The 26482-nt window shown below is 44.6% G+C and overlaps 1 protein-coding gene across 1 annotated transcript in view; it reads left to right on the forward strand.

Annotated features, from left to right (window-relative positions):
* The window catches only part of LOC139273549 (zinc finger protein 850-like), a 700279-nt gene that overhangs the window by 543402 nt on the left and 130395 nt on the right, over positions 1-26482 (forward strand). Inside the window, exon 6 of the mRNA XM_070890500.1 lies at positions 14627-15691. Coding sequence (XP_070746601.1) covers positions 14953-15691 — 739 coding nt within the window. The 5' untranslated portion in view covers positions 14627-14952. The remainder of the gene's footprint in view (positions 1-14626; positions 15692-26482) is intronic.

Below are 26482 nucleotides of genomic sequence, written 5' to 3' on the forward strand. Positions count from 1 at the left end.
AACTGGTCTGCCATTTCTTTGTTCCCCATTATAAATTCACCTGAATCTGACTGCAAGGGACCTACGTTTGTTTTCACTAATCTTTTTGTCTTCACATATCTATAGAAGCTTTTGCAGTCCGTTTTTATGTTCCCGGCAAGCTTCCTCTCATACTCTGTTTTCCCTCTCTAATTAAACCCTTTGTCCTCCTCTGTTGTATTTTAAAATTCTCCCAGTCCTCAGGTTTGCTGCTTTTTCTGGCCAATTTATGTGCCTCTTCCTTAGATTTAACACAATCCTTAGTTTCTCTTGTTAGCCATGGTTGAGCCACCTTCCCTGTTTTATTTTTACTCCAGACAGGGATGTACAATTGTTGAAGTTCATCCATGTGGTCTTTAAATATTTGCCATTGCCTGTCCACCGTCAACCCTTTAAGTATCACTCGCCAGTCTATTCTAGCCAATTCACGTCTCATACCATCGAACTTACCTTTCCTGAAGTTCAGGACCCTAGTCTCTGAATTAACTGTGTCACTCGCCATCTTAATAAAGAATTCTACCATATTATAGTCACACTTCCCCCAAGGGATCTCGCACAAGAAGATTGCTAATTAGTCCTTTCTCATTACACATCACCGAGTCTAGGATGGCCAGCCCTCTAGTTGGTTCCTCAACATATTGGTCTAGAAAACCATCCCTAATACATTCCAGGAAATCCTTCTCCACTGCATTGCGACCAGTTTGGTTAGCCCAATCAATATGTAGATTAAAGTCACCCATGATGACTTCTGTACTTTTATTGCACGCATCCCTAATTTCTTGTTTGATCTGTCCCCAACCTCACGACTACTGTTTGGTGGTCTGTACATAACTCCCACTAGTGTTTTCTGCCCTTTGGTATTCTGTAGCTCCACCCATACCGATTCCACATCATCCAAGCTAATGTCCTTTCTGACTATTGCATTAATTTCCTCTTTAACCAGCAACGCCACCCCACCTCCTTTTCCTTTCTGTTTATCCTTCTGAAATGTTGAATATCTCTATGTTGAGTTCCCAGTCTTGGTCATCCTGGAGCCATGTCTCCGTGATCCCAAAATCTCTCTACTCCTCCGCTTCTTTTAAAGTTTTACTATTTAATGTTCATTTCCTCCCTTTTTCTTCCTGCCAAAATGTATCTCATCAGATTTCTCTGCACTAAATTTCATCTGACATCTACCTGCCCCATTTACAAACCTGTGCATTCAGACTGAACTCACTTACAGTCGTCTTCACAGTTTCCCATGCTCCCCATTTTTGGCGTCTGGAGATGTTAATTTTTTGCCCCATATACCCAAGTCCAGATCATTTCTCTATATTGAGGAGCAATGGTCCCCACATTGACCCTGGGGGACACCACTGTTTACATCCCTCCAGTCTGAAGAACATCCATTAACCACTAATCTCTGTTTTCTGCCCTTTACCCAGCTTCTTCTCCACTCTGCCCCACTCCCTTTAATACCGTGAATCTTAATTTGATCAACAAGCCTCCTGTACAGCACCTTATCAAACACCTTTTGACAATCCATCTACACAACATGCACTGCATTTTCTTTCTCACTGCACTGTTATTTCCTGAAATAATCCCTGCTGTCTGTCCTGAATGAACCCATTCCACTACCAAATGTTGCAATGTTTGCTCCACCCCACAGAGTTCCATCTGTCTCAGCATCCACGATGCTGAGAATGACGTGAGTAGCACGTGTAGCGAGTTGGTCTTACCGCAAGTGAAGGGTCCACAGTCAGCTCGGGAATGGAAGACCAGCAGGAAGAGCAGTGCAAGGAAGGAAATGCAGGGGTGCCCTGCGGTCATCCCCCTGCAAAACAGATACACTGCTTTGAGTACTGTTGGGGGGGATGACTCAGCAGGGGAGGGCAGCAGCAGCCAAGTTCATGGCACCGTGGCGAGCTCTGTTGCACAGGAGGGCAGGAAAAAGAGTGGGAGAGCGATAGGGGATTCAATTGTAAGGGGAATAGATAGGCGTTTCTGCGGCCGCAATCGAGACTCCAGGATGGTATGTTGCCTCCCTGGTGCAAGGGTCAAGGATGTCTCGGAGCGGGTGCAGGACATTCTAAAAAGGGAGGGAGAACAGCCAGTTGTCGTGGTGCACATTGGTACCAACGACATAGGTGGTAAAAGGGATGAGGACCTACGAGACGAATTTAAGGAGCTAGGAGCTAAATTTAAAAAGTAGGACCTCAAAAGTAGTAATCTCGGGATTGCTACCAGTGCCACGTGCTAGTCAGAGTAGGAATCGCAGGATAGCGCAGATGAATACGTGGCTTGAACAGTGGTGCAGCAGGGAGGGATTCAAATTTCTGGGGCATTGGAACAGGTTCTGGGGGTGGTGGGACCAGTACAGACTGGACAGTCTGCACCTGGGCAGGACCGGAACCAATGTCCTAGGGGGACTGTTTGCTCGTGCTGTTGTGGAGGAGTTAAACTAATATGGCAGGGGGATGGGAACTAATGCAGGGAGACAGAGGGAAACAAAAAGGAGACAAAAGCAAAAGACAGAAAGGAGATGAGTAAAAGTGGAGGGCAGAGAAACCCAAGGCAAAAAACAAAAAGGGACACTGAATATAAAGGGGCTGCAGGAGAGGTCAAAACTAAAAATCATGGTTTAAAAACTAGGATTAAAACACTCTACCTAAATGCACGCAGCATTCGAAATAAAGTAAATGAGTTGACGGCACAAATCATTACAAATGGGTATGATTTGGTGGCCATTACAGAAACATGGTTGCAGGGTGGCCAAGACTGGGAATTAAACATACAGGGGTATCTGACGATTCAGAAAGATAGACAAGAAGGGAAAGTAGGAGGGGTAGCTCTGTTAATAAAGGATGATATCAGGGCAGTTGTGAGAGATGATATTGGCTCTAATGAACAAAATGTTGAATCATTGTGGGTGGAGATTGGAGATAGTAAGGGGAAAAAGTCACTGGTGGGCGTAGTTTATAGGCCCCCAAATAATAACTTCACGGTGGGGAGGGCAATAATCAAGGGAATAATGGAGGCATGTGAAAAAGGAACGGCAGTAATCATGGGGGATTTTAACCTACATGTCGATTGGTCAACTCAAATCACACGGGGTAGCCTGGAGGAGGAATTCATAGAATGCAGACGGGATTGTTTCTCAGAACAGTATGTAACAGAACCTACAAGGGAGCAAGCTATCTTAGATCTGGTCCTGTGTAATGAGGCAGGAAAAATAAACAATCTCCAAGTAAAAGTTCCTCTCGGAATGAGTGATCACAGTATGTTTGAATTTGTAATTCAGATTGAGGGTGAGGAAGTAGTGTCAGAAACGAGCATACTATGCTTAAACAAAGGGGACTACAGTGGGATGAGGGCAGAGTTGGCTAAAGTAGACTGGGAACAGACGAAACGGTGGCACAATTGAGGAACAGTGGAGGACTTTTAAGGAGCTCTTTCATAGTGCGCGACAAAAATATATTCCAGTGAAAAAGAAGGGCGGTAAGAGAAGGGATAACCAGCTGTGGATAACCAAGGAAATAAAGGAGAGTATCAAATCAAAGACCAATGCGTAAAGGTGGCCAAGATTAGTGGGAAACTAGAGGATTGGGAAAATTTTAAACAACAGCAAAGAATGATTAAAAGAGCAATAAAGAAAGGAAAGATAGATTACGAAGGTAAACTTGCGCAAAATATAAAAACAGATAGTAAAAGCTTTTACAGATATATAAAATGGAAAAGAGTGACTAAAGTAAATGTTGGTCCCTTAGAAGATGAGAAGGGGGATTTAATAATGGGAAATGTGGAAATGGCTGAGACCTTAAACAATTATTTTGCCTCGGTCTTCACAGTGGAACACACAAAAACCATGCCAAAAATTGCTGGTCACGGGAATGTGGGAAGGGAGGACCTAGAGATAATCACTATCACTGGGAGGGGCGGGGGGAGTGCTGGACAGGCTAATGGGACTCAAGGTAGACAAGTCCCCTGGTCCTGATGAAATGCATCCCAGGGTATTAAAAGAGATGGCGGAAGTTATAGCAGATGCATTCGTTATAATCTACCAAAATTCTATGGACTCTGGGGAGGTACCAGCGGATTGGAAAGCAGCTAATGTAACGCCTCTGTTTAAAAAAGGGGGCAGACAAAAGGCAGGTAACTGTAGGCCGGTTAGTTTAATATCTGTAGTGGGGAAAATGCTTGAAACTATCATTAAGGAAGAAATAGCGGGGCATCTAGATAGGAATAGTGCAATCAAGCAGACGCAGCATGGACTCATGAAGGGGAAATCATGTTTAACTAATTTACTGGAATTCTTTGAGGATATAACGAGCATGGTGGATAGAGGTGTACCGATGGATGTGGTGTATTTAGATTTCCAAAAAGCATTCGATAAGGTGCCACACAAAAGGTTACTGCAGAAGATAGAGGTACGCGGAGTCAGAGGAAATGTATTGGCATGGATAGAGAATTGGCTGGCGAACAGAAAGCAGAGAGTCGGGATAAATGGGTCCTTTTCGGGTTGGAAATCGGTGGTTAGTGGTGTGCCACAGGGATCGGTGCTGGGACCACAACTGTTTACAATATACATAGATGACTTGGAAGAGGGGACAGAGTGTAGTGTAACAAAATTTGCAGATGACACTAAGATTATCGGGAAAGCGGGTTGTGTAGAGGACACACAGAGGCTGCAAAGAGATTTAGATAGGTTAAGCGAATGGGCTAAGGTTTGGCAGATGGAATACAATGTCGGAAAGTGTGAGATCATCCACCTTGGGGGAAAAAACACAGTAAAAGGGAATATTATTTGAATGGGGAGAAATTACAACATGCTGAGGTGCAGAGGGACCTGGAGGTCCTTGTGCATGAATCCCAAAATGTTAGTTTGCAGGTGCAGCAGGTAATCAGGAAGGCGAATGGAATGTTGGCCTTCATTGCAAGAGGGATGGAGTACAAAAGTAGGGAGGTCCTGCTGCAACTGTACAGGGTATTGGTAAGGCCACACCTGGAGTACTGCGTGCAGTTTTGGTCACCTTACTTAAGGAAGAATATACTGGTTTTGGAGGGGGTACAGAGACGCTACATTGGCTGATTCCAGAGATGAGGGGGTTACCTTATGATGATAGATTGAGTAGACTGGGTCTTTACTCGTTGGAGTTCAGAAGGCTGAGGGGTGATCTTATAGAAACATTTAAAATCATGAAAGGGATAGACAGGTTAGAGGCAGAGAGGTTGTTTCCACTGGTAGGGGAGACTAGAACTAGGGGGCACAGCCTCAAAATACGGGGGAGCCAATTTAAAACCGAGTTGAGAAGGAATTTCTTCTCCCAGAGGGTTGTGAATCTGTGGAATTCTCTGCCCAAGGAAGCAGTTGAGGCTAGCTCATTCAATGTATTCAAGTCACAGATAGATAGATTTTTAACCAATAAGGGAATTAAGGGTTACGGGGAGAGGGCGGGTAAGTGGAGCTGAGTCCACGGCCAGATCAGCCATGGTGTTATTGAATGGCAGAACAGGCTCGAGGGGCTAAATGGCCTACTCCTGTTCCTAATTCTTATGTTCTTGTGATATGTTCTTATATCTAAAGCCACAACAAAAGCTCCAGTTTTTGCTGGAGTTTGAGAAACCAGTTTTAAAAATGGGGTAGCATTTCAGCCAATCCAGGCTCAGCCCCGCCCACTGGCTGTCACAAGCCCCCCGCCCTCCACTCCCATTGTTTGGAGGACAGCTGCCCGCTCGGTCCTCCAGCCCCTCCCCCGCTCTTCCTATTGGTCTGGAGCTCCCGTCAATTACCCGGGCTGGATTGATGCTCAGTCTGGGGGTCTGGAGCTAATGTGGAGTATTAAAAATATAACACTCATGAAAGATTTTTTATAGAGAAAAGTGTTGTTTATTAAAAGCTGATTAATCAAGGGAGATCCGGCCTCATCAGTACCATTACTGAGTGCTCTACAACGCTGATCTCAGGACAGCTGTGTAATTACATTTTTATACAGTTGAGATAGTCAAAATGATGGAACTACATGGGGAAGTGTTGCATTGGTTAATACAGGTTACAACAATTTCATTGGGTGCTCCAGTTACATTAATTTTATTAGTTAAAGTAATTTCTAAAGATTCCATTGGTACATTCAGTTCTGACGACTGTTGCTGGGGAATAGCTGCCCACAGGTTATTTGTTACATTTCTGGGAACTTCTTCCCAGGCTAATTCTCAGACTAATGTCCTTGGCAGACATATGGCTACCCTCTGCTTAAAAGAGGCATTGACCCTGTTATCTCCTGTGGCTGGAACATCGTGGCCTCTTCTCATTATTTCTGTGCACTGTTTACATAAATTTTGTGGGTGTTCTTATCTCCTAAGAGAATTTCTCTGACAGTGTTTCTGCCTAATAAAGTCTTTCTTTATTTTAATTACACCAAATTACTTTACCCCTAATTAAGGTTTTTCACTCTTACAATCCCCCATTTGATCAGGTGGTAACCCCTAATACCCACCATGAACAACAATTTTCCTTTTCCTGTCTTGATTTGTGTGTCTCTCGCCTCGGTTTAGTTGATCAGGCGCTAGGATTGGGACACTCACGACTCATATCAGGTATTCATGCCGTCTTTGTGTTTGATTACCCTTTTTTGGATCTAACAAAGGCTTTCTGCATTCTTGGTTACGGGCCTTGGCCAGCGTCTTTGCTCTGCGTCTCTTGTATCTGCCTGCACATTCTCCCCGGAGTATCAGCACCACTATCAGCTGCACTAGGACTAACACATGGGATATAATTCTAATCCCTATCTTGTAACTTTACTCGGGTATGCCTCTCCTGTTTTTGCACTTGTTACATAACATCACCAACCAACTCAAGACTATTACTATCTGTACTGCCACTAGGGTATGTGAAAAGATCCTTATCCACGGATGTATAATCTCAAGTATCAAGGCGGGTTTTTCAGGTTATCCTTTATTTCACTGTCCAGTTCTTTGCCTTTATCCTTTAGCTCATAATATCTTATAATGTAATTTCTTAACGGTCCTTTGAGCTCCGTTAAATCTTCAAGTAACGGGAATTGGTGGTGCTTGCTCTTCCATGTAATCATCAATATCTTGCTTAATCTCATCGCTTATATTGTCTTCCTGGCGTTTATATACGTCATGTGTGCTCTTCCCACTACCACCGACACGGAGTAAAGCAAAAGTTAGGCATTGTAATGTTACAAGTCAAGCCTCCGGAATCGTAAGTTCCCAGGCTAGTTACCACACAATATTCTCCTCACCCTTGATAGGCTTAATGTGTCAGTTCGGTTCGGGCAGGGCTTATTCCAATGACACATCCTTCCGTAGTATTGTCAAACCCACAGCTATCCTTGCTCCAGTCTCCCACTGGGCGAGTACATATAGTTAGGTTTCCTTCTCTCCGGCATCCGGATAAAGATATTCCCCTTATATTTCCATTCTTTTTGATCTCATACTGGTCCATCGCAGACGTACTCTTCCCCTCGTATTATGTTTGTTTCTCCTTCCATCCTCCTGTAACCGCATACACCCTAGTCATTCCTTTCAGGGTGCATGCGTCTAATGGCCCAGTGTGCTGTGCCATTTCTTTCAACTGGGTGCTATTTATCCAATCTGGAACTTGCCTGGTTTGTATCTGATCCATATTGTGTCTCACCTGACCGATCATCTATCTCCCATAGGCATGATGTGTCTCTTTTCCTGTCCTCGGCATCGTCCTCTCATTCCTGCTTATTTAGCTCGTTAATTGTTCGTGCATGGCCTTCCAATACGGATATACCCTCCAGCAGTATTTTGGATGTTTTAGATCCTAACTCTAAAGACTCTATCTCTATCACGGCCTGTTTCCTCATCGTACCTCCATCTTTCTCCTCAAACTATCTGCTCCTGCTTGGATCACCTGTATAGCTAGTGCATCTACTAGCGAGGTCCCTGTACTTACTCTAGTTAACACGTCATTCCCTATAGATCTCCTCTGTCTTCCCTCCTCTATGTCTCAGCTGCTTATGATACTCCCTTGCTCCTGATGTTTCGCTAGCTTTTCTCAGGATTGTATCTAGCAATCGTGTGTACAATGCTTTAGTCTTGGGGATAAACTTTTCTGGCCGGTATAAGTCTGTTAAATTTATGCTCACAGGTAACATTTCATGCTACACATTGTCAAATAACAACATTCCCTCCGATCCCGCCGGGTGGGCCTTCAGTAAGTGGATGTCAAGTAATTGGTGGTAGTGTTGTTGGTCCTGGGGTCGTGACTATTAATCATCACTGCTGGACCTGAATACTTTCTCTCTTCCTGACATATGACCCATTAACGAGGACGGCTCTAAGACCGTGTCCCTCTCTGGGTCCAGACAATGTACTATTGCTTCTGTTCTAGGTTTAACTACCATATGCTTTCCCAAGGTTAATTCGCTGGTTTACAATATTCAGGTAACATTTTGTTACCCACTTATCTTGTGGCTTCAAGATAAATGCTCCTGACACTCTGGGCTGCTTTACGTAGTTGTTGTACCCTCTGGTGTGAGTATATGCTTCCGGGCCCCCTAGGGGCAGCCTTGTAGCTTGTCCTTGTAGAATCGGAAGGGCGGTGGTGATCATGTTTATATTCTGTTGATAAAACACATCCTGGATATTCCAGATTTTTAGTTAGTCTTACCATTTCTATTTCAACTGGATTGTTTGCACCGTTTCTCCAGGCATGTGCCCTTTTCCAGATCCATTTTATTATAACCAGTACCCCTAATATTGCAAATATACATCCTAATCCTCTTTAAAAAGTCCATCTGTCGTACCTTTATATTCTTTCAGCTGGGACCAGTGTTTCCATCGACCCCTACCTTTCATATCAACGCAAGCACACGTATCTCCACTAATTAATACCTCATATGGTCCGCTCCCCTAGGTGCGAACCCTGGTTTCTCTGCCACTTCCTTAACCATTACCTTCGCCCCCACCTCAGGGATTATAGCCGAGGCGGTTATCTCACTGTCTTCATCCTCCTCCTTCTGCCTTTCTCGGACCTCCTGTCGCATACCTTTCAACTGCTCACTCAATTCCTTCACATACTTTCTGATTCTGTCTTATAGGGGGCCTAAGTCGGCTCCTCCTGTCACTATTCCTTCTGGTAACTTCATTGCCTCACTCGAGGTGGTTTTAAGGGTCCGATTCATTCTCTCTACCATCGCTGAAGTCTAGGGGTGATATGGGATGTGAAACTTCTGCTTAATACCAAATATTCTACAAGTTTCTTTCATCACTTGACCTGTGAAATGAGTCCCTTGATCCAAGCCAATCATGTGGTAATAGGACTGCCTCCCATTTAGCATTTCCACCAGTGTGTGTTTTGTGTGCAGTATTATTTCTCCTGTCATTATGACAGGCTCACTAATTTTGACGGCCCAAGTGGCACAATCCAGTGCGGCCAGGCATCTGGACAGACCGGCAGCCGCTGGAGATTGCTCTGTCGAGTAGTAAGCTATGGGTCTCATCCTATACCCATGCATTTGTGTCACCGTGGCTCCATAGAAGCCTCCCTGGTTCTCACAATATATATGGAACGGGAGATCCATGTTCGGGAGTCCCAGCCCTGGAGCTGACATTAGGGCTTCCTTCAGATTACCGTCTGCTGCTTCTTGTTCGGGGCCCACTCTACAGTTTCTAAGGATGGTTTTCCCACTTTCACTAGCCGCTGTCTTGGTTCTGCGATTGCCACGAAGTTAGGTACAAGATTCCTGCAATAAAGAGCCCCAGTACCTTACACACCCCTCGGGCTGTTTTGGGTCGAGGCATAATCCTAATGGCCTCCTTCCTGTCATTGGACATGGTCCTAGTTCCTTGGGATATTTTGTGTCCCAGGTACTATACCACAGCTTGTCCGATTTGTGCCTTTTTTAGTATTTACTTTGAATCCTGTGTCCTGCAGGACTTCCAGGATCTCTATACGTGCTCCTGTATGCCCCCTATCATCCTCGGATGTTATTAGTAAGATCATCTATGTATTGTAGGAGAGTACTCCTATACGGGGTTAAATCCACCTTTTCTATGGCTCAACTCATAGTCCAGTGGAATATAGCCGGGCTATTGTGGGACCCGTGTCCAGGTGTACTGATGGTCGCTGACTGAAGGCAAACTTATCTTGGGACTCTTTTGCCAGGGGCATGGACCAGAATCCATTGGCTATGTCTAATACACTGAAGATCTTCTGCTCTGGTTTTAATCCATTAACTATTGTGATTGGGCTGGCCACGATGGGATGTTGATGGGGAGTCACCTTATTGAGGGCAGTATAATCAATAGTTAACTGATATGATCCGTCTGGCTTTTGCATGGGCCAGACAGGGGAATTTGTTGTTCCCTCTACCTCCTGAGTATACCGCTTTCCAGTAACTCCCTCCACTATCTGTCTCACAGCCCGTGCAGCTTCTGGTTTTATCGGGTAGTTGGGCACTTCACACATTAACATGCCTGTCAAAATTACTCTGTTCCCCCAAGGTATTTTTCGATTGTTTCCAAACCTTTTAGTTTTTTTTTTAGTTTTTTTAAAAAAGAGATCAGATTTAACATTTTATTTGGAATGTATCTCAGTATTTTGTTGTGCCTTCTCTTCACCCGTGGTACTTGAAACCTTCACAACAAAATGAACTCTTCACTTTTCCCATCCTAACCTCTGCTCTCCTTTAAGATTTGTATTTATTGTTGGATTACAAAATGTCAAATATGGTAACTGTTTTTTTAATCGGACTTCTCATTTATGCTTATAGTGATTCACAGATCACAGAATGCAAAGTACTTGTTTTATAATTGTGTGCCCAATTTCTGTTTTAGAAGCGGAACATCAAAAGCTCTAATCTTTTGCTCTGTAACTTCAATTTTGTGATACAGTATCTCATAAATTACATATTTTTAAGCTTCAGATTCTGACGCAGTAGTTGTGTAATTTTATTAAAAAGGCTTCCAAACCCAAGATTTTCCAATACAACCAAAATTTTTATCAAGGAGAATCACCTGAACTATATCAAAATCACAATTCAAATATTGTACTGCCAATCTTTTATTTAAAACTCTTTTTACTGAGCTACAAGCTTTCATGTCAAGGTTTTGCACAAGGAAAATGGGGGCGTAGTTCCCCAGCCCGTAGCCTCGAGAGAACCATGCAGGCTTTTTTTTAATGGCATTACAATTTCCCGTCTCCATTCTTTATCTCATTCTTAGACTAAATTTATTGTCTTTCAACCCAATGTAATCAATGATTATATGTTTTCTTTTGACAAGTAAATGAGCATGTCGAAATTAAAAAAAAAAACCAACGGGACCATGCATTTTAGACCTTTTGCTCAACAAAACTATCTTTTGTGAATTTCCTAGCTCTGTAACTTATCATCCAAGTAAATCCGCACCTATGCTTCTAACTTAAAATGTAATTCAATTCTAGGTTCACACTTTCTTAAAAGTTACCACATACAGGACAACACTACAAAGGGTTTAAAAAAAAAATTTTCACTGTCCGAAAAAGTGGGTGGAGCTAAAACAAACACAGCTCCACCATTTTTTCCAAACAGGCTTTCAGACACTTGAAAAATTCATTAATTCCCACCTCAAATATTCCGCAGTCAAAAATCACACAAGCAATTTCATTCAAAGACAGACATTCACAAAAGCCTCTTCATTCAACAAAGTTTATTAATTGTTTGACCGGCTCTATTTTTGGATCCATACATCACTTAAGATAGTCACTATCAGGTTTTTTTATGGTCGTCTGAAAAATATCCTAGTCCCCCCCATAAGGGAGCAGTGTCCAGCATATCTTTACACGTCATACTCAGTTTTTGATACGTCTACCCTTATATCGGTTTCACTGTATTCTCCGATACTGACTGTCTTCCCACTTGTATCACCTAACCCCGGTGTCTACAGTCCCACCGACTTCTTATTGATTAAACTGTGTTCTAGATACTGACTGTCCCTCCAGTCAGTTTCCCCTGCCCCTAGAGCCTGCAATCCCATTGACACCCTTATCGATTTATCTGTATTCTAGATACTGATGGTTCCTCTATCCACATCGATGCCTTCTGATAGTGTCTATCGTGACTTCCCAATTCCCCAAAGTCTTTTACACCATAGCAGACCTTTCACAGATTCAAGTACCCCGGGGCAACAGACACGTCTCGTAACGGCTCACGTCAGATTATGAGTGGTAGTTGAAGATACTCACTCGTGATGGATTCGTATACGTTTGTCTGTAGGCTGCCCCTTGTAACCCTGCTTGCAGCACCATAATGTTGTGGGGTATTAAAAATATAACACTCTAATGAAATGTCTTTTATAGAGCAAAAGAGTTGTTTATTAAAACCTAATTAATCAAGGGAGATCCGGCCTCATCAGTACTGTTACTGAGTGCTCTCAACATCGATCTCACAGGACAAGCTGTGTAATTACATTTTTATACAGTTTAGATACAGTCAAAATGGTGGAACTACGCGGGGAAGTGTTCCATTGATTAATACAGGTTACAATAATTTCATTGGGTGCTACAGTTACTTGGTTACAGTAATTTCTAATGATTCCATTGGTACATTCAGTTCTGATGACTGTTGCTAGGGAATAGCCCCCTACAGGTTATGTGTTACATTTCTGGGAACTTCTTCCCAGGCTAATTCTCAGACTAATGTCCTTGGCAGACATATGGCTACTCTCTGCTTAAAAGAGGCATTGTCCCTGTTATCTCCTGTGGCTGGAACATCGTGGCCTCCTCTCATTATTTCTGTGAGCTGTCTACATAAATCTTGTGGGTGTTCTTATCTCCCAAGAGAATTTCTCTGACCTTAGTGTTTCTGCCTAATTCAACTGTTCTACCATGAATGCATTTTAAACCTTACTCTCAGTCTTTCTTACTTTATTTTAATTACAATGATTTACTTTACCCCTAATTAAAGTTTTTCACTCTTACAAGCTACATTTGGAAAATAAACATTAATTGAACCTGTCGGTTACGGCATTCATTAAATCGAAATTAATAGAAATCACCAGAAAAAATATCTTCTGGAGTTTACTCAATGGGGTGTGAGTCTCTGCTGAGGGTTTGTTACAGTTTTGGTCTCCAAATCCAATCCAAACGGCCTGATTTTGGTCAGCTTGAATAGTGAACATACTGCAGGTCTGTCTGCTCACCGATTTTTAAAATAATTTATTATTATTTATTGTCCCTCTGCCCCCAATCTCGATGGGATGACAAAATACAATTCAGTTCCCCCAATTTGGACTTTCAATTATTGGAAAAATCCTGAGGGACAGGATAAATCTTCATTCAGAAAGACACGGGTTAATCAGGGACAGTCAGCATGGATTTAAGGGAAGGTCGTGTCTGACTAACTTGATTGAAGTTTTTAAGGAGGTAACATGGAGGGTTGATGAGGGTGGTGCATTTGATGTAGTCTTTATGGATTTTAGCAAGGCTTTTGATAAGGTCCCACATGGCAGACTGATCACGAAAGTAAAAGCCGATGGGATCCGAGGCAAAGTGGCAAGTTGATCCAAAATTGGCTGAGGCAGGAAGCAAAGGGTAATGGTTGATGGGTGTTTTTGTGACTGGAAGGCTGTTTCCAGTGGGGTTCCACAGGGCTCAGTACTTGGTCCCTTGCTTTTTGTGGTATATAATCAATGATTTTGACTTGAATGTAGGGGATATGATTAAGAGGTTTGCAGATTATATGAAAATTGATTGTGTAGTTGATAAGAAAGCTGCAGACTGCAGGAAGATATCAATGAACTGGTCAGGTGGTAGAACAGTGGCAACTGGAATTCAAGAAGTGTGAGATAATGCAGTGAGGTAATGGGGAGGTCTAACAAGGTGAGGGAATACACAATAAATGGTAGGACATTGAAGTGTAGAGGAACAGAGGGACCTTGGTGTGCAGGTCCACAAATCCTTGAAGGTAGTAGGACAGATAGAATAATGTGGTTAAGAAGGCATACGGAATACTTGCCGAGGCATAGAATACAAGAGCAGGGAGGTTGTGCTTGAACTGTATAAAACACGAGTTAGGCCACAGCTAGAGTACTGCGTGCAGTTCTGGTCACCACATTACAGGAACGAGAGGGTACAGAAGAGATATGAGGATGTTGCCTGGACTGGTGAATTTTTAGCTATGAGGAAAGATTGGCTAGGCTGGGGTTGTTTTCTTTCGAACAGAGGAGGCTGAGGTGCATAAAATTGAGGGGCCTAGATCGAGTGGCTAGGAGGGACCTATTCACCTTGGCAGACGGATCAATAACCAGGAGGCATAGATTTAAAGTCATTGGTAGAAGGTCTAGAGGGGATTTCAGGAGAATTTTTTCGCACAGGTTGGAGGGGGTCTGGAACACTCTGCCTGAAAGGGTGGAAGAGGCAGAAACCCTCAGCATTTAAAACGTATTTGGATATGCACTTGAAGTGCCATAACCTACAAGGCTACGGACCAAGAGCTGGAAAGTGGGATTCGACTGTACAGCTGTTTGTCAGCCAGCACACACACACACTGGGTTGAATGGCCTCCTGCTGTGATGTAAATTTCTATGAAAACTAGAATTGTCTGTTCTGAATTTCTATCCTGCATTCAGTGATGGTTTTTCTAAACTCCTTTTACAGGGCATTAGAAGGGGAGGATTTGCAGATGGGAAACTCGAACGAGACATCACATCAAGATCTGAATATCATCTGCCTTTGAATGTGGAAGAAGAAATGTTTGTCTGTTCTGTCTGTGGGAAACATCAGTGTGACTGGAAAAGCACCGAGACGCACACACCCGTGTGAGAGTGTTCCAGTGCACTGATTGTGGAAAGAGCTTTAACCAGTTACACAGCCTGAAAAAACATCGCACCATTCACAGTGGGGAGAAACCGTACACTTGTTCTGTGTGTGGACGAGGCTTCAACTGATCATCCAACCTGGAGAGACACAGGGACACCCCCACCATGGAGAAACCGTGGGAATGTGGGGACTGTGGGAAGAGATTCAATTCCCTGTCTGATCTGGAAACTCATCAATGCAGTCACACCGGGGAGAGGCTATTCACCTGCACTGTGTGTGGGGAGGGATTCACACAGTTATCCAACCTCGCTTCACACCAACTTGCTCACACTGATGATAGACCCTTTAAACGTTCTGACTGTGAGAAGAGCTTTAAAAGCACAAGGGATCTACTGACACACCAATGCAGTCAGTCTGGAGAGAGACCGTTCACCTGCACCGAGTGTGGGAAGGGATTCACTCACTCATCCAACCTGCTAAAACACCAGCGAGTTCACACGGGGGAGAGGCCATTCACCTGCTCACTGTGTGGGAAGGGATTCACTCAGTCATCCAACCTGCTGACACACCAGCGAATTCACACTGGGGAGAGACTGTTTACCTGCTCAGTGTGTGGGAAGGGATTCTCATTGTCATCTCACCTGTTGACACACCAGCGAGTTCACACCGGGGAGAGGCCGTTTACCTGCTCACTGTGTGGGAAGAGATTCACTCAGTCATCCCACCTGTTGACACACCAGCGAGTTCACACTGGGGAGAGGCTGTTCACCTGCTCCGAATGTGGGAAGGGATTCACTGATTCGTCCAACCTGCTGAAACACCAGCGAGTTCACACTGGGGAGAGGCCGTTCATCTGCTCCGAATGTGGGAAGGGATTCACTGATTCGTCTAACCTGCTGAAACATCAACATACTCACCGGCGAAAGACTGTTCCCCTGCTCCATGTGTGGGAAGAGATTGACTCGGTCATATACCCTGTGGAGACACCAGAGAGTTCACACCGGGGAGAGGCCGTTCACCTGCTCCCTGTGTGGGAAGATTGACCTGTTTATCCCACCTGCTGAGACACCATCAAATTCACGTGCGACTGCAGTGGTTGGATTCTGCTGTTAATCACATCAAGGACTGAACCATGTTCATTCTGACAGTTGGAGTTTGTTTCTGCTGCTGATAACCCTAAAACTGGGCTGGAGTTTAATATTTTGATATGTCAAGTAAATCAACTTTCTTTCAAACACACTGTCGAGCATTTGATGTCTCCAAGATAAGAGAAAACTACCTGATGTTCTATTACAGACTGTTCCATTTTTGGACCTTTCCTGCTTTCTAACTCTCGATTATTTCAGTTCTCATACCTTCGGTTACTCTCGGGGACATGTTCCAGCTTGTGTGATGAAGTGCTTCCTGTCATCACCACTAAATGGCCTAGCTCTAATTTTAAGGTTATGACCTCTTGTTTTGGACTCCCCCACCATGTGAAATAGTTTCTTTATCTACCCTATCATCTCTTTTAATCATCTTAAAACACCTCAATTAGATCACCCTTTAATCTTCTACATTCAAGGGAATACAAGCCTAGTCTCTACAACCTGCCCTCATAATTTATAAAAGTCATCACTGAGTACAGGGTAGAAATTCTGAACACCTAGTTCTAGTTTCTCTGAAACATTCTTTCGTCTCTTGTCCCTAAGCTGCAAGTCCCCCGTCCAACGCGCTCTGTCCTCGTCACATCCTCTCTGTTTGAAATCCAGATTCAATGTACGCTCTGATTTTTCTCCATTTCACTCCTGAAGTGCTGCGTGATGTTGGGGTTCGGCCCCAGTCACTGTTTGCCCTCAAACAGATGCATAATGAGGGGAAATCAATCTCTACCTTTAACTCACAGCGACATGGAAAGAGGGAAATGAATGATCTTTTCAACACCTGGTCCACTTGGCACTGAAGTGTCTGAAACTCCACTGCCTGTGGAAAGAGCTTTAACATCGCACCAGGGAAACAAAATGGTGACAAATGTTAACCTGTTTGGTTGACAAAAGAAATATTGCGTTAGTTTTTAAACCATGAATTGTTTAATGGCTTCACACTGACTCACCTGATTGTCCGACTCAGGTTCCACCCCTCAAGTTCCACGATTGGTTGCAGAACACGCTGCTCCCTGGGCCCTCTGGCCTCTCTCCCTGTTGGTTCCCAGGGCAATCAATCACCACTCGCCAACATTACACTGCCAGATGAGGTTCAGGGGCTCAGAGGAAGAAAATAAATGAGGCTTTGAAACTGAGATGGGAAATGCAATTAGAGAAACATGACTCAATATATTAACAAAACTATTTAAAATCAAATGAAATGAATTTAATTAATATTTTTACTTCATGCCAAGTGGGAAACAAGTGATGTCTGGACTGTGCAGGAGTGTTTGCGCCTGGCTACACAATGTGTCACTGGCTCTCCACTCCAAATTCAGTTCTTCCAGTTTTGCTAGAGTAAACAAGGAGCAACTATTTCCATTGGCAGATTGATTGGTCTCCAGGGGAGACAGATTTAAGATGATTGGCAAAAGAACGAGAGACAACATGAGGAAACTTTCACACAGCGAATTGTGATCTGGAATGCGCTCACGATGGCTCAAGTGTCCACCTTCTGTGCTGTCCCATTCTATGATTATGGCGGATGTCCATACCCAGAGTACTCCGCGTGGTAGAATATGCCCTATTTCCATCAGCTAGGTGGGGGCAGGAGGGGGGGGGGGGGGGGGCACAGTTCTTCTGAGCCCAGTAGGACCAACAATTTCCCATGTGGGACTGTCGAGGGAGGTGAGTTCCCTTCCCTGAAGGACATTCGTGAACCAGTTGGGTTTTTACGACAATACGGCAGCGCTCATGGTCACTTTTTTTCTAGTGCAGGCCCCACATATGACCAGATTCTTTCAGCTCAATTTCACAAACTGTCTTTATGTTTTTATGGATTCTCTCTCTCACTCCATTTTTCCTGTTTGAAATTCATTTTACAGGGAATTAAAAGGGGACAATTTGTGGACTGGAAGCTCAAATCAAACATTACATCGAGATCTGAATATCATTTGAACATGGAATCAAAAAGCACCGTTCACAGCGGGAGAAACGGTACACGTGCTCTGTGTTTGGACAAGGCTTCAACCGATCCTCTGACCTGTTGAGACACCAGCGAGTTCACACTGGGGAGAGGCTATTCACCTGCTCAGAGTGTGGGAAAGGATTTACTCGATCATACATCCTGCTGAGACACCAGCGAGTTCACACTGATGAGAAGCCTTTTAAATGCCCGGATTGTGGGAGTGTAATAAAAGTTCCAGGGAACTGACATGCCATCAACGTGTTCACACTCACTAGAGACTATTCAGGTGCTCTCAGGTAGGCTTTTATCTGACCTCACTGTACACCAGCGCACTCACACTGGGGAACGACTGTTCATCTGGTCTGAGTGTGGGCAGGGAGTCTCAGTCATCCAGCCTGCTTACTCACCAGCGAGTTCACAAGTCATTGCAGGAGATGGATTCTGCTGTTGATCAAATCCAGGATTAAATCGTGTTCATTCTGCTAGTTGGGGTTTGTTTCTGCTGATAATACTCCTGTAACTGAACTGGACTTTACTATTTGGGATATAGGTAAATAAATCAGCGTTACTTTCAACACATTGCTGTAGATTTTTGTCTTTCCCACCTGAGTGTTTAGCATCACCTGGTTGGAGCTCAGTAAGGACAATCGAGGGAGGATTGTACGGCGGGAACAGAACTTCAGCCTGGACACAGTCCTTCAGGACCACACTGAGGGGCAAACGGCACTTTGGTCTTTCTCGTCTCTCTTCACTGACAGCAAATTCTCTGTGTAGGTTAATCTTGACGTGTGTAAGGACCAGATGATATCCACCCAAGAGTATTTAAAGAGATGGGACGGATGCTCTGTGAGCCCCTTGCCCATATCTCCAACAGCTCAATAGAGTCAGGGATTGTGCTCTGAGATTGGAATGCAGCTCACGTACTTCGTATTTTCCAGAATGGGGACAAATCCGAGCCAGGGAACTAAGGGCGCATCAACGTGACCTCGATCACCGGGAAGATGCTTGAAGGGATTCTAGGAGATGCTGTTTTTGATCATGGGGAAAGTGAAGGGGCCCATTAGAGACACTGAACGTGGCTTCCACAAAACAAGGTCACGTCTTACAACCTAGCTTGAGTTTGTAAAGAAGTTGTTAGGTTGGTGGGTGGGGTGGGGGGGAATCCGGTTGACATTGTCTACCTCGGTGTCAAACTCATTTCTTGTGGTGGGTCTGATCTGATATCCTGGCACTTGGCAGGGGCCACATTCAGCAAAAGTTATTAACATAGGAATAAATGAAGAGAAACAATATCGGAATTTAAATTTAGATTTTATTTACTGCTTTTGCTCCCGATCCCTGGCACCTCTTAGCTTGAGCATTTGTGTACTGTCCCTGTTCAAACCATAACCACAAGGATATCTGTGCATCGCTCTGACTGTGACCACAAGGCTGTGTCACTATCCCACACAGAAATAACGTTTCCTTGTTTCACATCTCCATACAAACAACATCTCTTTACACATCCCCTTTCTATACAATTACAGCAGACATGAACAAGGGCCTAAGGCTGATTAAAAGAAATAAGAACATAAGAAATAGGAGCAGGAGTTAGGACATTTGATCCCTCGAGCCTGCTCCACCATTCAACAAGATCATGGCCTCAACTCTACTTCCGTGCCTGCTCCTGATGACCCTCGACACCCTTATCGTTCAAAAATCTGCTTATTTCCACCTTGAAATACATTCAATGACCCAGCCTCCACAGCTCTCTGGGGCAGAGAATTCCAGATTCACGACCCTCTGAGAAAAAATTCCTGCACATCTCAGTTCCAAATGGCCGACCCCTTATTCTGAAACTATGCCCCCATGAGGGGAAACATCCTCTCTGCATCTACCCTGTCAAGCCCCCTCTGAATTTTATACGTTTCAATAAAATCACCTCTGTCTTCTAAACTCCAATGGGTAATAGGCCCAAACTACTTAACCTATCTTCATAAGGCACCCCTTCATCTCAGGAATCAACCTCGTGAACCTTCTCTGAACTGCTTCCAGTGCAAGTATATCCTTCCTGAATTAAGGAGACCAAAAGTGGACGCAGTACAGGTTGAACCTCTCTCATCCAGGACTCCCTTATCTGGGTGGCGCATGCGCAGAACACGACCCGTTTCCCCCCATCACCCCCCCCCCAGGTTTCCTATTCCCTTTTTAGGCACAATGGTGATGCCTTTCCTTTATGATTTAATTAAATCATTCACCTAAACAGAAAATCAACACATTTACTCGAAAGAAAGTGATCAGCAGTAGCAGAAGCCCCTCAACCTAGAACACCTCTGGTCCCGCCGACACCTCGGGGCCCGGTGGTCCCGCCGACACTGTGGGGCCCGGTGGTCCCGCCGACACCTCGGGGCCCGCTGTCCGAACTCGGGCAACCTCCTCCGCCCCCCCCCCCCCCCGCCCCCGACCTTGAGCGACCTCCTCCCACACCTCGGGCTGATGACCTTCCCTCATCTGACACAACCCCTCATCCATCACAGGCCAGATTCCGAGGGTGCTGGTTAAGGGAGGTTCCACCTGTACTCCAGGTGTGGCCTCACCAATGCCCTGTACAGTTGTAGCAAGACTTCCCAACTTTTATCCCCCTTGCAATAAAGGCCAATATTCCATTTGCCACGCATTTCATTGCAACAAAGGTTACACTGGGAGAAATGTTCAGCTAGCTTCCATTACAGGCAAAATGCAGAGCAAAAGAGCAGCATACTGGCATCTTAACAGTATCTCATCGACCTACAGGCTTTTGTTAAATACATTTGCTGAGTGGATATAAATGTATACCAGTTTTTCAGGCATGATGCTCTATTTACACATCGAAGGAGAGAGAGATGCTGTTGGGGCACACGCTAAGTCCAGTAGCTGAAAGTGATTAACTGACTGGGTTTTATATTTTGTGATCCTGGACCTATTACCAATACCAGCAAAATTAAAGCCCATGGAATATAAGAGAAAGTGGCAGCATGGATACAAAATTGGCGAAGTGACAGGAAACAGAGTAGTGGGGAAAGGTTGTTTTTCAGACTGTAGAAGGTATGCAGTGGTGTTCCCCAGGGTCAGTACTAGGTACCACTGCTTTTCTTGATATATATTAATGACTTAGACTCGGGTGTGCAGGGTACAATATCCAAATTTGCAGAAGACTCAAAACTTGGAAGTAGAATGAACAGTGAGGAGGATAGTGAAAGACTTCAGGAAGACACAGACAGGCTGGTGAAATGGGCGGACACGTGACAGATGAAATTTAACGCAGAAAAGTTCAAAATGATACATTTTGGTAGGTACAATTTTAAAGGGGTACTTGAACAGAGAGACCTGGGGGTATATGTGCACTAATCATTGAAGGTGGCAGCGTAGGTTGAGAAAGCAGTTAAAGAAACTTACAGTATCTTGGGCTTCAAGAATAGAGGTATAGAGTACAATGACTGAGGATGGGACGACCTTGGATCTGGACTGAAGATGATGGAGGTTGAACAGTTTCCCGTTTGTTCTGTAGACTAGCTCCACTCCAGTGGGGAGCTTACTGAGGGTGTGATGCAGCACTGCAGTAAGGAAGAATGAGAAGAGCGTTGGTGCAATGACACAGTCTTTCTTGACCATGGTCCGAACGTGGATTGGGTCTGTGGTGGATCCGTTGGTCAGGATCACAGCTTGCATGTCATCATGGAGCAGGCAGAGGATGGTGACAAACTTTGGAGGGCAGCCGAACTTGAGAAGGAACCTCCATAATACCTCACGGTTGACAGTGTCGAAGGCCTTTGTGAGGTCAAAGAAGGCCATGTGCAGAGGTTGGTATTGTTCCCTGTATTTCTCTTGTATTTGACTCGCTGTGAAGATCATGTCCATTGTTCCCCTTAGTGGGCAGAATCTGCATTGCGACTCTGGGAGGCACTCCAACCACAGGGAGAAGGCGATTGAGGAGGATTCTTGTCATTGAATTACAGTACACAGACGACGCTTGTGTCTGCGCACAGTCAGAGGCCGAACACCAAACCATCGTCAATACCTTCATGGAAGGGTAGGGAAGCATAGGCCTTACACTAAACATCCGTAAGACAAAACTCCTCTACCAACCTGCCCCCGCCACACAGTACTGACCCCCGATTATCAAAATCCACAATGAGGCCTTGGACAACGTGAACCATTTCCCAAACCTCGGGAGCCTACTGTCAATAAGGGCAGACATCGATGATGAGTCCAACACTGCCTTCAGTGTGCCAGTGCAGCCTTCGGTCGCCTGAGGAAGAGAGTGAAGACAAGGACCTCAAACCCGGCACAGAGGTCATGGTCCACAGAGCAGTAGTGATACCTGCCCTCCTATATGCTTCAGAGACATGGACAATGTGCAGCAGGCACCTCAAAGTACTGGAGAAGTATCACCAACGCTGCCTCCGCAAGATCCTGCAAATCTATTGCCAGGATAGTTGCACCAACATCAATGTTCTCGCTCAGGCCAACAGCGCAAGCATCAAAGCATTGACTGAAAGCTCGGTGCTTCAATGCGAGGAGTATTCGGAACCCAGGAGAGGGCTCTGAGCTACTTGGAGTAGGTGAGAGCTCAGACGAACAGGACCCCAAGAAAGAATGCAAAAGGAAGGAAGCAACAGAGCAGAGTAGCACTGGGGTAAGTGTAAAGCACAAGGAAGGGACAATATGTATGAATATAAAGGGGCTGCAGGAGGGGTCAAAACTAAAAATGATGGTTTAAAAACTAGTATTAAAACACTCTACCTAAACGCACGCAGCATTCAAAATAAAGTAAATGAGTTGACAGCACAAATCATTACAAATGGGTATGATTTGGTGGCCATTACAGAAACGTGGTTGCAGGGTGGCCAAGACTGGGAATTAAACATACAGGGATATCTGACAATTCAGAAAGATAGACAAGAAGGGAAAGGAGGTGGGGTAGCTCTATTAATAAAGGATGACATCAGGGCAGTTGTGAGAGACGATATTGGCTCTAATGAACAAAATATTGAATCATTGTGGGTGGAGATTAGAGATAGTAAGGGGAAAAAGTCACTGGTGGGCGTAGTTTATAGGCCCCCAAATAATAACTTCATGGTGGGGTGGACAATAATCAAGGGAATAATGAAGGCATGTGAAAAAGGAACGGCAGTAATCATGGGGGATTTTAACCAACATATCGATTGGTCAAATCAAATCGCACGGGGTAGCCTTGAGGAGGAATTCATAGAATGCATACGGGATTGTTTATTAGAATAGTATGTTACAGAACCTACAAGGGAGCAAGCTATCTTAGATCTGGTCCTGTGTAATGAGACAGGAATAATAAATGATCTCCAAGTAAAAGATCCTCTCGGAATGAGTGATCACAGTATGGTTGAATTTGTAATACAGATTGAGGGTGAGGAAGTAGTGACTACAGTGGGATGAGGGCAGAGGTGGCTAAAGTAGATGGGGAACACAGACTAAATGGTGGCACAATTGAGGAACAGTGGAGGACTTTGAAGGAGCGCTTTCATAGTGCTCAACAAAAATATATTCCAGTGAAAAAGAAGGGCGGTAAGAGAAGGGATAACAAGCCGTGGATAACCAAGGAAATAAAGGAGAGTATCAAATTAAAAACCAATGCATATAAGGTGGCCAAGGTTAGTGGGAAACTAGAAGATTGGGAAAATTTTTAACGACAGCAAAGAATGACTAAGAAAGCAATAAAGAAAGGAAAGATAGATTAGGAAAGTAAACTTGCACAAAACATAAAAACAGATAGTAAAAGCTTTTACCGATAGATAAAACGGAAGGGAGTGACTAAAGTAAATGTTGGTCCCTTAGAAGATAAGGGGGATTTAATAATGGGAAATGTGGAAATGGCTGAGACCTTAAACAATTATTTTGCTTCGGTCTTCACAGTGGAAGACACAAAAACCATGCCAAAAATTGCTGGTCACGGGAATGTGGGAAGGGAGGACCTTGAGATAATCACTATCACTGGGGTGGGGGGGGGGCGGGGTGGGTAGTGCTGGACAGGCTAATGGGACTCCAGGTAGACAAGTCCCCTGGTCCTGCTGAAATGCATCCTAGGGTATTAAAAGAGATGGCAGAAGTTATAGCAGATGCATTCGTTATAATCTACCAAAATGCTCTGGACTCTGGGGAGCTACCAGCGGATTGGAAAGCAGCTAATGTAACGCCTCTGTTTAAAAAAGGGGGCAGACAAAAGGCAGGTAACTATAGGCCGGTTAGTTTAACATCTGTAGTGGGGAAAATGCTTGAAACTATCATTAAGGAAGAAACATCCAGATAGGAATAGTGCAATCAAGCAGACGCAACATGGATTCATGAAGGGGAAATCATGTTTAATTAATTTACTGGAATTCTTTGAGGATATAACGAGCATGGTGGATAGAGGTGTACCGATGGATGTGGTGTATTTAGATTTCCAAAAGGCATTCGATAAGGTGCCACACAAAAGGTTACTGCAGAAGATAAAGGTACGCAGAGTCAGAAGAAATGTATTTGCATGGATCGAGAATTGGCTGGCTAACAGAAAGCAGAGAGTCGGGATAAATGGGTCCTTTTCGGGTTGGAAATCGATGGTTAGTGGTGTGCCACAGGGATCGGTGCTGGGACCACAACTGTTTACAATATACATAGATGACCTGGAAGAGTGTAGTGTAACAAAATTTGCAGATGACACAAAGATTAGTGGGAAAGCGGGTTGTGTAGAAGACAGAGGCTGCAAAGAGATTTAGATAGGTTAAGCGAATGGGCTAAGGTTTGGCAGATGGAATACAATGTCGGAAAAAAAACAGTAAAAGGGAATATTAATTGAATGGAGAGAAATTACAACATGCTGCGGTGCAGAGGGACCTGGGGGTCCTTGTGCATGAATCCAAAAAAGTTAGTTTGCAGGTGCAGCAGGTAATCAGGAAGGCAAATGGAATGTTGGCCTTCATTGCGAGAGGGATGGAGTACAAAAGCATGGAGGTCCTGCTGCAACTGTACAGGGTATTGGTGAGGCCGCACCTGGAGTACTGTTTGCAGTTTTGCTCACCTTACTTAAGGAAGGATATACTAGCTTTGGAGAGGGTACAGAGACGATTCACTAGGCTGATACCGGAGATGAGTGGGTTACCTTATGATGATAGATTGAGTAGACTAGGTCTTTACTCGTTGGAGTTCAGAAGGATGAGGGGTAATCTTATAGAAACATTTAAAATAATGAAAGGGATAGACAAGATCGAGGCAGAGAGGTTGTTTCCACTGGTCGAGGAGACTAGAACTAGGGGGCACAGCCTCAAAATACAGGGGAGCCAATTTAAAACCGAGTTGAGAAGGAATTTCTTCTCCCAGAGGGTTGTGAATCTGTGGAATTCTCTGCCCAAGGAAGCAGTTGAGGCTAGCTCATTGAAAGTATTCAAATCACAGATAGATAGATTTTTAACCAATAAGGGAATTAAGGATTATGGGGAGCGGGCAGGTAAGTGGATCTGAGTCCACGGCCAGATCAGCCATGATCTTGTTGAATGGTGGAGCAGGCTCGAGGGGCTAGATGGCCTACTCCTGTTCCTAATTCTTATGTTCTTATGTTCTTATGACTATGCTCAATGAGCTCTGATGGACAGGTCACATTATCTGCATGCTTGATACGCGACTCCAAAAACAAGCGCTCTACTGGGAGCTCCGACATGGCAAATAAGCCTCAAGTGGGCAGAGGAAACACTGCAAGGACGCCCTCAAAACCTCCTTGAAAAGGCACAACATCCCACAGACACCTGGAAATCCCTGGCCCAAGACCACTCAAAGTGGAGGAGAAGGATCCGGGAGGGCGACAACACCTCGAGTCTCTTCGCCTGCAGCTCGGGGAAGCCAAGCCCAAACAGTGGAAGGCGCGCACGACAATCCAAGCACCCCACCCACCTGTCCCTTTAAACAACATCCCATCAACCACCATCTGCCCCACCTATGACGGAGACTGTATTGGACTCATAAGTCACCTGAGAACTCATTAGTGTGGAAGCAAGTCATCCTCGACTCCGAGGGACTGCCTAAGAAGAAGATAGAGTACAAAAGTGTGGGTATTATGATGAACCTGTCTAAAATACTGGTTCGGCCTCAACTGGAGTATTGTGTCCAAAGGCGACATAAGAAAAACATTTTTACGCAGCGAGTTGGTCCAGACCTGCAGTAATCAGCCGGGCAGTGTGAGCTGAAAGTGCGCTGAGGGGCAGCGGCACCAGGCGGTAACACGGGAGGTGAGCGAGCTCCAGGGAGTGGGTTAGAGAAACTCTGGGGGGAAAAGCAAGTGCGGCCCTGGGCTCCGAATCCTGAGCCCCAGGCCCCAAGGGAAAACACTCCACATTATCCACTTTACAAACACCCGGTGCGGTGGGCCTCAGGCCCGAACAACAACCTACGGGTTCGGCGAGTTCACAAGTGACTGCAGGGGCTGTGTTCTACTGTTATTGCTGCTGTTAATCACATTGTGCTCATTTTGATAGTTGGAGTTTGTTTCTGCTGATAACAATCCCTATAACGGGGCTGGAGTTTAATATTTTGATATTTCAAATAACAGTGAGTCGGTATTTGATGTCACCAAGATAAGAG

The sequence above is a fragment of the Pristiophorus japonicus genome, chromosome 9 (genome assembly GCF_044704955.1).
Source record: "Pristiophorus japonicus isolate sPriJap1 chromosome 9, sPriJap1.hap1, whole genome shotgun sequence".
In the NCBI taxonomy this organism is placed as follows: Eukaryota; Metazoa; Chordata; class Chondrichthyes; family Pristiophoridae; genus Pristiophorus; species Pristiophorus japonicus.